Source organism: Psittacula echo (assembly GCF_963264785.1).
Source record: "Psittacula echo genome assembly, chromosome: 3".
Taxonomy (NCBI): Eukaryota; Metazoa; Chordata; class Aves; order Psittaciformes; family Psittacidae; genus Psittacula; species Psittacula echo.
Genome location: NC_137736.1, coordinates 32065520 through 32079367, shown reverse-complemented (window position 1 = coordinate 32079367; position 13848 = coordinate 32065520). Strand labels below are relative to the sequence as shown.

The following is a 13848-nucleotide window of genomic DNA, read 5'->3' as shown; positions in this document are numbered from 1 at the left end:
TTGGGCTCAATAAAGCCCTCTCAAAGCTGAAAGAATTATAGATACCCCTTCTAAAAGGTTACTCCTGTATTACTGCAGTAAAAATAGCCACCAAATGCAGAACGAGAGGCTCAACAGACACTCCTCCCCAACCTGTAAGTTGATGGTAACCAAAGGATGGTAACTTAAGTTACCTACATACTCTTAAGAGTTCTGTACCAGTAAATAGAAAGGAGAGACCTAGAAATAAGTGGGGAAGAACAGGCATGCAGGGAAGTGTTAAGTGTAACTATGACGTGTGTAAGTCTAGAAACACTGTAGTAATGATCATTACAGTATTAGAACAGAACCTTGAATCTAAATTATACCAAAAACCAAACAACCAAAAAAAGCCACATGACTTTTTGCAGAGAATATATATAAAAAGTTGTCTTGCCTCTTCAGCAAATTCACGGACTTCCTATGTGTGTGCATTATGAAAATGTATCACTTACTGAGTCCATTATCTCCCCTATTTTGAGGGATGTCTGAATCGTCTTCCCCTTACTCCACACCATCCCAGGTCATATAGTTTCTGAATGCTATTCGTCTTCAGGGCTGGGCATCACCTCCCTGCCCTGGTTTCAGTTTTGCCATCAGTGAACATCTGCACCACCGCTGCAGCTACCCTGGCTGTATTTTATCACTGTCAGGTGTCTCCCCACTGCTGTGCTCATGGACAGTTCAAGGAGTACTGACTTGATACTTGATTCAGAGGAGCCCTGCGGAGAAGGACTTGGGGGTGTTGGTTGATGAGAAAATGAACATGAGCCAGCTACAGTGTACACTCGCAGCTCAGAAAGCCAACCGTGTCCTGGGTTGTATCGAAAGGAACGTGACCAGCAGGTCGAAGGAGCTGATCCTGCCCCTGTACTCTGCTCTCGTGAGACCGCACTGGCAGTATTGTGTGCAGTTCTGGTGTCCTCAACATAAAAAGCACATGGAACTGTTGGAACAAGTCCAGAGGAGGGCCATGAGGATGATCAGGGGACTGGAGCACCTCCCGTATGAAGACAGGCTGAGAAAGTTGGGGCTGTTCATCCTGGAGAAGAGAAGGCTGCGTGGAGACCTCATAGCAGCCTTCCAGTATCTGAAGGGGGCCTGTAAAGATGCTGGGGAGCGACTCTTCATTAGGACAGGGGGTAATGGGTTCAAACTTATGCAGGGGAAGTTTAGATTGGATATAAGGAGGAAGTTCTTTAGGTGAGGGTGGTGAGGCACTGGAACTGGTTGCCCAAAGAAGTGGTGAATGGAGTATACCTGGCAGTGTTCAAGGGCAGGTTGGACAGAGCCTTGGGTGGCATGGTTTAGTGTGAGGTGTCCCTGCCCATGGCAGGGGGGTTGGAACTTGATGATCTTAAGGCCCTTTCCAACCCTAACCTATGATTCTATGACTTTGTCCTTGCTCCAGGAACAATCATAGAGGATGGAAGTAATTAACATGACTTAAGCAAAGCATTTGTGGAACTGTTGGCCCATAAGAAAATGTGTTTAAGTAGTATTTATCTGGGATGTAGTCATTGCAGATGCATTTCCATAAATGGCTATGCTCCATCTAGTTCACAACAGATACAACTGGAAGTTGATTTTGGTATTTGTAATCAGTTACACATGTCAGTGTAATGGGGCCTTGTCCCTATGGATTTTGGTGCTACATGAAAGTCACGCCACACAAAAATATTAGTCCCAATTGAGATAGATTATGAAGCATTTTAAACAGCTTGAGACTCTCAAAGGACTTGATAATGTTCTTCTCACTGGCCTTCATCATGCTAATCCACAGTCACCTTTTCCTTTTGACAATTACTTGGACATATGGAGAGACAGCTTACTTTGTATACAAGGCCGTATATTCAAGTTCTTTATGTACATATCCTATAACAGGTAGCCAGGCCAATTCAAACTTAAAGAACTTCTTAACAAACAGCTATAAAATGTAAGATACATACTAAGACACTGGGAGGAGAAGGAAGATCCTCAGTTTCCATTTTAGTGAGGCAGTTTCGTGCACCATTTTTCACCATCTGAATTTTTTCTTCATACTCAGTCTGCAGAAGAAACACAAATTATCCTCCACATCAGCATTAACTAAAGCTCGCTCTGTTTAAAATGGCATGAACACAACTACTTTTTTGCAAGACACCGATGATATACCAGGCCTTTCAAACAGAGGCGTGAGGCTACCATTTGCTATAAATGATGTACTTGCATTGATGCTTGAAAGAGTTTGGGAAACCCTCTCTAGTTCCTAAAACTCAGTCTAGACATTTTACATCTTAACTGTTCTGTTGTTTTTAGAGAAGCTGCATGGATTATTTAAAATTCAGAAAGTACAAAAGAACCAAGATTAAGAGTGGCATGCAATTTTGAAGCAAATGTATAAAGGACAGATTTTTGCCTTTATGAAATTGAAGATAGTCATTGTAATTTAACTGTACTTAAGTAATTTGGACTTAAATCTGTGCCTTTCTTTTGCAATTAAAAAACTGCAGTTCAGCATTTGCAGGACAAGATACTGGTGTTTTAAAAAAGGAATGCAAAATTACTTAAGGTATTTATTCTGTTTTAATTTCCAATGTTCAACTTAAAGCTCTTTAGCAGAAATTAAGGCTTACCTCTACTTTTTCCAGTTGTTTCTTTACATTTGAAATAAATACTTCCCAGGATTCAGTTTGTGACTTCAACTTAGGTGCTGCTGAAGCTGAGCTGCTGAAGCATTCAAGATGTCAGTTAAACTCCAACATTCCCATTATTTTTTGCTCAAGACGATTGGTTTTAGTACCACAGTTAGTTCTTTTCCCTACCAACTAAATCACAGTTAAAGACTTGAGCAATTTTAAAACCAGTGAAATGACCGTGGATCCCATCCAATCTCAGAAGTGGATTCCTCAAATGTAAATTGGTATTTTCTGGCAATGTAAGGAAATGGAACCTGGCATAGGGTTTTAAAAAGGTAACACCAAGGGCTGAATTAGTTTCTCGTAAGGAAGAAAACAATGTTGTTGTATGCCCAGCAGCTTTGTTTGCACTCTTCTTTATTTCCATTGCAGCCCTTCACAGTGATACTGTGCAGGAATAACTAGAATGTTCCCAGTAGCCTGATCTTCCCTGGCTAAGAAATAAGAAGGCAAGAAGCTTGTTCCTTCTTAAGTATCACACATCTTGGTAATTTCAGATTACGAAGAAATTCAGCTTCAGGAAAGCTGTATTTAACTATTATGTTTCTACGCACCTTTCAAGCTGACATCTCTTTCTGAGCAAAACTGACTTGTCGAGGTTAAAAGTTATTTGTATGTGGCTACTAATAGTACTGAAATTTCTGGTGTAAACTCTCCATACCTGCTCAATGACTTCAGCATCTTGACATTTGCTTCTGCTTTGGCAGCTATGCCATTTAGCTTGCATACTTCAGTTTCCTTCCAGTTTTTGAGTACTGATATCTGTAACAAAACAGTGTAAAAAACCCCTGTACAGTAAAAGCACTGCTGTAGCACAAGGGATAAAACCTCAAATAGATTTTAATAAGCATGTGAAACAATAGTTTGATGATACAGACTACAACACACACAGAGTTCCTACAATGAGCAATTTCACATGGAATTAACAGCCCTGGCAGGCCTTCAGGAGGCTAAAAAGGCTGCATTTATTTCAACTGATAGTAGAAAGCTTCCATAAATGTTCCATTTGCAACTTATCCTATATATATATTTATATATGTATAAATACCCACTTAAAGTAATCAGGGCAACCTTTTAAATACTGCATAGTTGAAAACTTATGTCAACCAACAATCTAATCTTTTTATAAAAATCCCAAGACAGCCTTCAAGCCCTTCTTAAGAAGGGAGAATTGTCCATGATATTCAAAGCATTTCCAGTATAAAACATACTGCTTTAGAAAAAATCTTGGTATTTCTCAGTAATCTCCTTTCAGTGAAACACACAGGCTGGTTGTTACATTCTGATTCTAGCTCATAAAGCAGCAGCTATACATTAGCTAACTGTGACTTACTTTAAACAAGAAATTTTTCAAGTTCCTATGGTTAATTCTTGCTAATGGAATCTATTCATAACAAGGGTAAGTATGAAACTCAATCACTAGTTGAATTTTGCTTGGGGCAATACTACATCTCCCGAATGCTTTTTAACACTGGTCAGTAATAATAATGTGCTTTGATGATCTGTGAAGTTATCCATAGGATAACATCATGGACAGCACTTTTGATATACGCTTATGAAAAGTTTTAGATGCTATTCAAAAAGTAAATAAGGCTTCATCAGTCGTCTTCCCCACCTACTATTAGTGCAAATGATCCAAGCTTTAGCAAAAGTGGTTTAAGATATTTTGTTTGTACCTCTGCTTTAACAGCTCTTTTCACACACTCTTGGTAGTCATCTTGACGCTTTTTTATAAGCTCTTCCAATTTTACTTTTTCACTAGCAAGTTTATTACTGTGAAATAAAAAAAAAGTTAAATATTTGATCAATGTTTATGACATTATATGTGAGTATTAAAAATTTATGGCATTTTGGAGGTTTTATACAAGCAAACTCTTTTTCAGAATGGCACATCTCCATTTACATTGTTCAGCTTGTGCATTCAGGTACAGCATCCTGCTCATGCAGCCCTACTGCTGGCTCCACAGGCACAACCTCCCTATTTCTTCACCACTTCTCACTGTGCAACCTAAACAGTTTGCAGGAGTTTGCCTACTGCAGTCATGCGAGTGTGCCTGATCACACAGATAAAGAATGTACCTATAAAAGAAACCTTGTCTTTACACTATGTGCAAATGAGTTACTTTTAGAAAACGTTAGGTAACGTGAAGTACATTTAGGACTACAAGCGTGTGGAGGTGCAAAGCTACACATAGCAGTTCAGTATGTCTGTACCACAGCCAACTTCTAACACGTGTTCGAAAACACAACATCATATAATCAAGGGAAACGTACGAGAGTATGTTGAAAAGCCAGATTTTTATTATCCTAAATATCTAAAAGAAAATAATATTTACTCACAATAAGTAAACGTAAACTAACTTCAAATAAGAGATAGAGGTTACAGTGCTTATTTTTTCTAAGCCTTTACTCAAAGTGAAGGAAGAACTCAATAATGATGAGTCAGCAGAAAAATGTAAATATTGCTGAAAGGTACAAGAGTTTTACCTGGTCTCGAGATATGTATTTAAATATTCTTTATACTGCTTTTCCTTCTCATCAATGGTCTTCAAATACCTACAGTAATCAAACATTTATTAAGCTTGTTCTGAAAAATGTGCATTAGCAAATACATGGCATGTTCCTATACAACAACAGTGACAACTGCGCAGCAGTAACAATGGTGTTTAATACTGTAAGTACATTTGAATGTACTCCTAATTAAGCAGTAACTAATGTAAAAGCAGGCTGATGATTCTTCAAGACAAATTTACCCCAAACTATTTAGACTAACGATAACACAGCAGCATTCAAGGCCTGAAGTCTTCTCAGGTCTGTGAACTTGGAGAGAACTTAAAAATACAGTAAGAATTGTCAAATCTGACTAGAGAATTTATCCTAAGTCAGTTTCATCAGTTACCTAGAAGCTATTTTAAATATTTACCTGTAACTTAAAAAATCAAAATAGCGAAAGCAGACATGTACATATTTCAGTCTACTACTGTGATAAACACCTATCTGGTTACACAGCCAATCATCAGGTTACCTAAAGATTTCTGAAGTCTTCAGAATGCTTTGGGAAAAGCTACTGACGATACTGCATCAAATGACACACGATTTATTTTTCAGTACGTCAGTGACATGATCTCATGGGTACTTGTTTGCCATGGTAGAAGTTGCTTCTTACTCCTCCACAGCCAGGAGAGCCCACTGCCAGGGGAAGAGCTAGGTCTGCTGCACACAGACAGGGTTATGATGGGCTTCACACATTGATCTTAATGATATGGTTCCCACGGTGACGGCGGGAGATTTAAAAGCGGCTGTAACTCGATCCTAGCAGTCAGTCAGCTGATGGGAGCCAGCCCAGCTAGAGCCGGAGCCGGCACGCTTTAGCGACCGCGAGGTTCAGCAGAGATCAGGAAACTCAGAGCGGACAGCGCAGAGACATCGCGATTCCCGACCTCTCCCGATCCCCGAAGCCCCAGCAGCCCTTGCGAGAGAGCGGCTGACGTGGCAGGGGCGTTCCCGCGGTAACGGCGACCGCACCCCTGCCCCTTGCCTTGAAAGAGCCTCTGAGAGGGCAGCGGTCACTGCCCACCAGGCGCAGGGAGGAGCAAGCAGGTCGTGTTGTGGACCCTGTTGCTGGTGTCCCAGACTGCTGACCAATATGGTCGCCTCCAGAAGGAGAGCTTGCAGTTAGGAGACTGTAGCAACTCAGACAGAGATCTCGTCCCAAACTGTGGCTGTTCAGATCTCTGGCTGCAGGGAGTGCCAGAGCCTGCTGCTGCCGAGGGAGGGAGGCCAGCATTCCACCTGTGTGAGGTGTGAGCAGGTAGAAGATCTGCTTAGCTTGGTGGCAGAACTTAAGGAGGAGGTCGAGACGCTGAGGACCATCAGGGAGTGTGAAAGGGAGATCGACTGGTGGAGTAACTCCCTGGTGTGCCAGCAGGAACGGTTCCAGGGAGATACCCCCCAAAAGGGGATGGACCCCCTGTCCTCTCAGACAGAGGGGGATGGCCCGAGACAGCCCCTGCCCTGTAGCTGTCGCACAGAGGTAAGGGACCAAAAAGACGATGAGGGCTGGAAGCGAGTTCCAGTTCGGAGTCGTGGGCAACCCTCCTCCCTTCCTGCCCTGCTTCCCCAGGTGCCCCTCCGTAATAGGTTTGAGGCCCTGGATCTTGAAGGAGAGGTAGGTGAGGATGTGGTGCAAGGCCGGCCTACAAGGAAAAGGCGTCGACTTCGCACCTCAAGACTGCCTCTGATAAGAAAGAAAGAAAGAAAGGTCATTGTTGTAGGCGATTCCCTTCTGAGAGGAACAGAGGGCCCGATATGCAGAGTTGACCCTCATCATAGGGAAGTGTGTAGTCTGCCTGGAGCCTGGATCAGGGATATCACCAGGGCGCTCCCCATCCTGGTGCACCCGACAGACTACTACCCACTGCTGGTCTTCCAGACAGGTGGGGGGGAAGCTGCTTCCCGCAGTCTGCGGGGGATGAAGAAAGACTACAGGGCCTTGGGGCGGATGGTGAAAGAGTCTGGGGCTCAAGTGATCTTCTCCTCACTTCTTCCATCTTCCGGTGATGATGTGGGACTGAATGGGAAAATTCAGTCCATAAATATTTGGCTACAAGACTGGTGCTTTAGGCAGGGCTTTGGGTTTTTTTATAACAGCTGGTTTTATAAGGCTCCAGTCCGGACAATGGCACGTGGGAAAGGTTTATCACACAGAGGCAAAAGGATGCTGGGGCATGAATTAGCAGGGCTCATTTGGAGAGCTTTAAACTAGATTCGAAGGGGGATGGGGTTGTAACTGGGCTTGCCCCAGTGGGGCAGCACTCTAGAATTGATGAAGACTGGGAGGCCTCCTATAATACTAGGGTGGATTTGGTGAGCTCAGCTCCCTCCTTGAAATGCCTGTACACCAATGCGTGCAGCATGGGAAATAAGCAGGAGGAGTTGGAGACCTGTGTTAAGTCAGGAGATTATGATCTGGTGGCAATTACAGAGACGTGGTGGGACAGCTCACATGACTGGAATATAGTCATGGAGGGCTATGTCCTTCTCAGGAAAGACAGGCCAGCCAGGCGGGGTGGTGGGGTTGCTCTTTATGTGCGAGAGCAGCTGCAATGTACTGAGTTCTGTCCAGGGACAGGGGATGAGCGAGTTGAGAGTCTGTGGGTGAGAATTAAGGGGCAGGCTGGCAGGGGCGATACTGTTGTGGGTGTCTGTTACAGGCCACCAGATCAGGGTGAGGAAGTTGACGAGGCCTTCTACAGGCAGCTGAGAGCAGCCTCACAGTCACAGGCCGTGGTCTTTGTGGGGGATTTTAACTTCCCTGATGTTTGCTAGAAGGACTACTCAGCAACCCAGCCACAGTCCAGGAGGTTCCTCCTGTGTATGGATGATAACTTCCTCATGCAAATGGTGGATGAGCCAACCAGGAGAGGAGCGCTGCTGGATCTCATCCTCACTAACAAGGAGGGTCTGGTCGAAGCAGTAAAGGCTGAGGGCTGCCTTGGTTGCAGTGACCACGAGATGGTGGAATTCAGGATCTTGAGTGGTAGGACCAGTACAATAGCAAGTAGAATTGCATCCCTGGACTTTAGCAGGGCAAACTTTGGCCTTTTCAAGCAATTGCTAGGGGAAATCCCATGGGCAAGGCTGCTTGAAGGTAAAGGGGGCCAAGATGGTTGACATTCAAGAATTGCTTATTCCGAGCTCAAGAGCAGAGCATCCCGACACATAGGAAGTCAAGGAAGAGGGCCAGGAGGCCTGCGTGGTTAAATAAGGAACTGCTGGGTATGCTCAAGTGGAAGAGGAGAGTTTACAGGTCATGGAAGGAGGGGCTGGCCACTTGGGAGGAATATAAGGCTGCTGCTAGAGGATGTAGGAAGGCAGCTAGGATGGCTAAGGCCTCCTTAGAATTAAATCTGGCAAGAGGGGTCAAGGACAGCAGAAAGAGCTTTTTCAAATACATGGCTGATAAAACTAACACCAGAGGCAATGTAGGCCCACTGGTGAACGGGATGGGTGCCCTGGTGACAGAAGATACAGAGATGGCAGAGTTATTGAATGCCTTCTTTGTCTCAGTCTACTCTGCCAGAGGCAGTCCTGAAGAGCCCTGTACCCCTGTGACCTCAGATGAAGTCAGGTCAACGGAGCAGTTTGCCTTAGTCGATGAGGAATGGGTTAGAGACCAGTTGAGCAATCTGGACATCCATAAATCCATGGGTCCAGATGGGATGCACCCGCGGGTGCTGAGGGAACTGGCAGAAGTCATTGCTGGACCACTCTCCATCATCTTTGCCAAGTCTTGGGAAACGGGAGAGGTGCCTGAGGACTGGAGGAAAGCAAATGTCACTCCAGTCTTCAAAAAGGGCAAGAAGGAGGACCCGGGTAACTATAGACCGGTCAGCCTCACCTCCATCCCTGGGAAAGTGATGGAACACCTTATCCTTGATGCCATCTTAAGGCATATCAAGGATAAGAGGGTTATGAGGGGCAGTCAACATGGCTTTACCAAGGGGAAGTCATGCTTGACCAACCTCATAGCCTTTTATGAGGAAATAACACGGTGGATGGATGATGGCAGAGTGGTGGATGTGGTCTACCTTGACTTCAGCAAAGCATTTGACACAGTCTCCCACAGCATCCTCATAGCTAAATTGAGGAAGTGTGGTCTGGATGATCAGGTAGTGAGGTGGACTGCAAACTGGCTGAAGGACAGAAGCCAGAGAGTTGTAGTCTATGGGGCGGAGTCCAGTTGGAGGCCTGTATCTAGTGGAGTGCCTCAAGGGTCAGTACTGGGACCAGTATTATTTAATATATTCATCAATGATTTAGATGAGGGAATTGAGTGTACTGTCAGCAAGTTTGCTGATGACACTAAGCTGGGAGGAGTGGCTGACACGCCAGAAGGCTGTGCTGCCATCCAGCGAGACCTGGACAGGCTGGAGAGTTGGGCAGGGAATAACTTGATGAAATATAAAAAGGGAAAGTGTAGAGTCCTGCATCTGGGCAGGAACAACCCCAGGTTCCAGTATAGGTTGGGGAACAACCTGTTAGAGAGTAGTGTAGGGGAGAGGGACCTGGGGGTCCTAGTGGACGGCAGGATGACCATGAGCCAACACTGTGCCCTTGTGGCCAAGAAGGCCAATGGCATCCTGGGGTGTATTAGAAGGGGGGTGGTCAGTAGGTCGAGAGAGGTCCTCCTTCCCCTCTACTCTGCCCTGGTGAGACCGCATCTGGAATATTGTGTCCAGTTCTGGGCCCCTCAGTTCAAGAAGGACAGGGACCTGCTGGAGAGAGTCCAGCGCAGGGCAACTAAGATGATTAAGGGAGTGGAGCATCTCTCTTATGAGGAAAGGCTGAGGGAGCTGGGTCTCTATAGTTTGGAGAAGAGGAGACTGAGGGGTGACCTTATTAGTGTATATAAATATATAAAGGGGGAGTGTCACGAGGATGGAGCCAGGCTCTTCTCAGTGGCAAACAATGATAGGACAAGGGGTAATGGGTACAAACTGGAACACAAGAGGTTCCACTTAAACTTGAGAAGAAACTTCTTCTCAGTGAGGGTGACGGAACACTGGAACAGGCTGCCCAGGGGGGTTGTGGAGTCTCCTTCTCTGGAGACATTCAAAACCCGCCTGGACACATTCCTGTGTAACCTTATCTAGGTGTTCCTGCTCTGGAAGGGGGATTGGACTAGATGATCTTTTGAGGTCCCTTCCAATCTCTAACATACTGTGATACTGTGTGATACTGTGATATAAGTTCTATGGAAAACTCTGCAGACTTCTGTTGAGACAACTCAATAGATACACCCAGTTATGTGGTTCTGGCAGTTTTACTTGAATCTAGGAAACAAGTTATAGGACTAGAAAAGGAGGAAATGTGCATCCTTGGATGACCCTCAGGCTACTGTGGCAGAAACAGACAAAAAGGCTGTATGAAAAACAAATGAAGACCAGAGTTTGCTTGGGTTGACTGTACAATAGAAGGAGGAAGAATGAAAATGGAAATGAAAATTTAAAGCTAATCATAATGCAGTAGAGGAGCACGCTGAGAAAGCAACGGTAAGTCATGAAGGAAAAAAGTGAAAAAGCAGTGCTACAGGATTCTGGAAAACGTGAGATCTTGAACAGTGAAGAAAGTGGCATTCGTTAATTAGGTTAAATAAGGTAAATTAGGTACGTAGATCCTATTAACAGCAGCTCTAATCAAGAATTGCATTTAACTTATTTCAGAATGACATAATCAGGGCAATAAGTCTGAGTTTTCACTCTGCATACATCATGGTATCAGTAGATACTGAAACCACAGTCTATCAGAAATCACTGTACTTACAGCTGCTTAAAAAAGAAAAAAAAAATCAAAGGGAGAGTGACATAAATCTGTATTTAAAATTAGTACCTCTCATTGGTATCTGTATGCTTTTTAGCTGTGTTCCTTAGTGCTTTAAAGTTCTCTTGACTTTCTTTTTTCTCTTGTTGCCATTTTTTCACTTGCATTTCTAAGTCTCGATGAAACCAATCCAGTTCAGTCTTTGATAACTAAAAGCAGAAAATAAGAAAATATTATTTCTGAAATGAGGCCTTGGGTGGCATGGTTTAGTGTGGGGTGTCCCTGCCCATGGCAGGGGGGTTGGAACTAGATGATCTCAAGGTCCTTTCCAACCCTAACTATTCTATGATTCTATGAAAACACTATTTTATTCAAAAGCAAGTTAGAGCAGATTGCTGGCACTTACAATCAACAGCTAAGCCAGTGAAAAGTACAGTAACATGACTTTTACTAGTGGTTAATTTACTGTTACTTCAGCCGTTCAGTGTGGGCAACATACTCATAAAACGCTTCCCCTCCAACTATCTGCAATCTTTGTTTATATGGCCTGCAAACCTGTTTTGCAGCCAGCTAGTAGTGGAAACCCAGTTCCACAGTATCACATACAAATACATACTGAAATCCAGATCAAAATCCAGCTCAAAATCAGAACTGATATTGTTGTATCCACACTAACAACCAGGAAGTTACTATTCATAACAGAGCAAGGCAGCAGTGGATTTTATGGCTGCCATAACTGCTCAAGAAACTCCAAACAAGCAACGTAGCATCCATGAGTCATTGAGAAATACACAAAAAGTATTTTTTACAAAAGTGGCTTCAATGCCTATGGACGAGTTCACCCACCCCACACACTGCCACGCTTTCAGCTCAAACCCTTCTGAGCTCATGGTTTTACCCGATGTTGGTAAAGAAGAAACAGATATGAGATTCCATAAGCCCTTATATGAAGATTTGCCAAGCTACTTTCAGGCAATGGCAAAGCTAGAGCTCAGGAGCTCCCAAGCTGCAGTACAGGAGTTTACTTCAACATGCCACCAGAAGGAAAAATATACATACAACTGAGACTGAGTGACAGGCTCCATCTTACTAAAGATAAAAAGAGAGGCCATGGGGAGACATGGCTTTGGTGTCACCTGATTTTTGTTTCTTAAATGGAAAAATTCCTTTTCACATAGACAAATGGCCAGCCTGTAGAATCTACAGCTTTAACTACAAAATTAATCCTGTCAAAGTGATAATAGGCTGACAGTGTTATTTGGGGATGACTTCTCTCGCTCCCAGACATTTCCAAGGACAAAGCCTGTCAGCAAACCCAACATATCAAGACAAAAGAAAGAGTCAGTGATGTAGGGCTTTTTTGTTCTCAGGCTGAATCAAAAAATCTGATACGTATCCACTAGATGGAAGCAAACAATATCCTACATGTTTGAGAGTGTTCAAAGGACGATGACACACAAAGACTGTGAGATTTGCTGAGCTAGACTTCACAGCAGTGAGGACTGCCTCATTGCAAGTTTCAAAAACACTGTTGATCAATTACAACCAATTTTGTGAACCAGTGCAGTTTGTCCTATTGCTGCAAGGATAAAAACATTACCTCAGTCTCTTGAACATTTCTCTTTATGAGCTCTTTTAAAGCACTGGTTTCTTCTGAGCTTCGGCTTTGTAACTGTTCGTATTTTTCCTGTGCTTCTTTAAGTTGTTCTTTTAATACTTGATGCTCCTTTTCCATATGTAGGATATCTCCCTGAAAATAAATCAGTTACAAAAACAATCTAGCAATTGTTTCCACAGGGCAGCAAACATTTGTGATGTCTAAAAGGAGCAGCCTGCTGTCAGGTGAGATTCAAAGTCTTGAGTTTGGTTGGGGTGGGTTTTTTGTAGGGGTTTGTTGTGGGAAGTAAGAGGGGGTTGTGTTTAACAGAATGTTTTGTAAGTTTCAATCCAGCTCAGGAAATGAACATTCATGCCTGACCATAACTGGAATATGACTAGTTCAAAGGCCACATTTTCTCACTTCTATCTCCTGGGCACAGATGTAAGACTGCCAGTAACACCAGTCTGAGCTGTCTATATGCCCAAATGGAATATTTAAATCAAACCTCCAGATTTTTGGAGAGGAAATACTACATTTCCCTAAAACATTCTCCAACATCTGAATAGCTACAGAACAAAGCCCCAAAACCTTGTTGTGAGCCTATGTGAAGTTTTCAAGAACATCACAGAATGCAGTCCAACATGAGTCAGGGGGCAGAACCCAACACCACACAACACCAAAGAAATTAAAATAAAAAAATATTTGTTAAAACATATCATTTTCAGAGAACTTTTTTTTTTTTTACTATTAAATTTCTGGCCATTCCTTTAACATTCTTCATTGAGAAATATGAACAAATATGTAAGTAACTTACTTGTTGCATTTCAAATGGATGAAAAGGCAAAGTATTAGTTTCTCTATCAGCTACTTCATGATTTACCTAGAATACAACGAATCATTAGTTGATTAAAAAACTTTCCAGTTTATATATGCAACTAGTAGGTCAGCTCTGTTTTGGAGCTTTGGTACCTAACCTACAATTTTACAAATCCAACTCCATCCCAAAGTAGATCTATCTACAAAGTAAAGAAAAAAAAAAATCACACAAGTGTTTCTGAAATGGACTTCTGTCTACAATGAAAGCACTTTTTTTAGTCATGGTCTTTCCCTAGGTCAATTGACCATGAAGCACTTATATCAGGTACAGTTCTCTGAGTCTTCAAACACAGCTGTGCTCTAAATGACTGAAAACTTCAGATTTGCAAATAAGTGCCTGACAGCTCACTGAGG

At 43.2% G+C, this 13848-nt stretch overlaps 1 protein-coding gene across 10 annotated transcripts in view; it reads right to left on the bottom strand.

Annotated features, from left to right (window-relative positions):
* The window catches only part of TTC3 (tetratricopeptide repeat domain 3), a 73552-nt gene that overhangs the window by 5632 nt on the left and 54072 nt on the right, over positions 1-13848 (bottom strand). For 8 of the 10 annotated variants that reach the window (XM_080612394.1, XM_080612395.1, XM_080612390.1 and 5 more), the window contains 8 exons: positions 13433-13498; positions 12619-12768; positions 11088-11227; positions 5184-5252; positions 4373-4469; positions 3358-3458; positions 2634-2727; positions 1968-2066 (listed from right to left, as the gene is read on the bottom strand). In XM_080612394.1, the coding sequence (XP_080468520.1) occupies positions 1968-2066; positions 2634-2727; positions 3358-3458; positions 4373-4469; positions 5184-5252; positions 11088-11227; positions 12619-12768; positions 13433-13498 (816 nt within the window). Of the gene's footprint in view, positions 1-1967; positions 2067-2633; positions 2951-3357; positions 3459-4372; positions 4470-5183; positions 5253-11087; positions 11228-12618; positions 12769-13432; positions 13499-13848 lie in introns of those variants that run through there. The other 2 variants (XM_080612392.1, XM_080612391.1) reach the window with 2 other exon arrangements.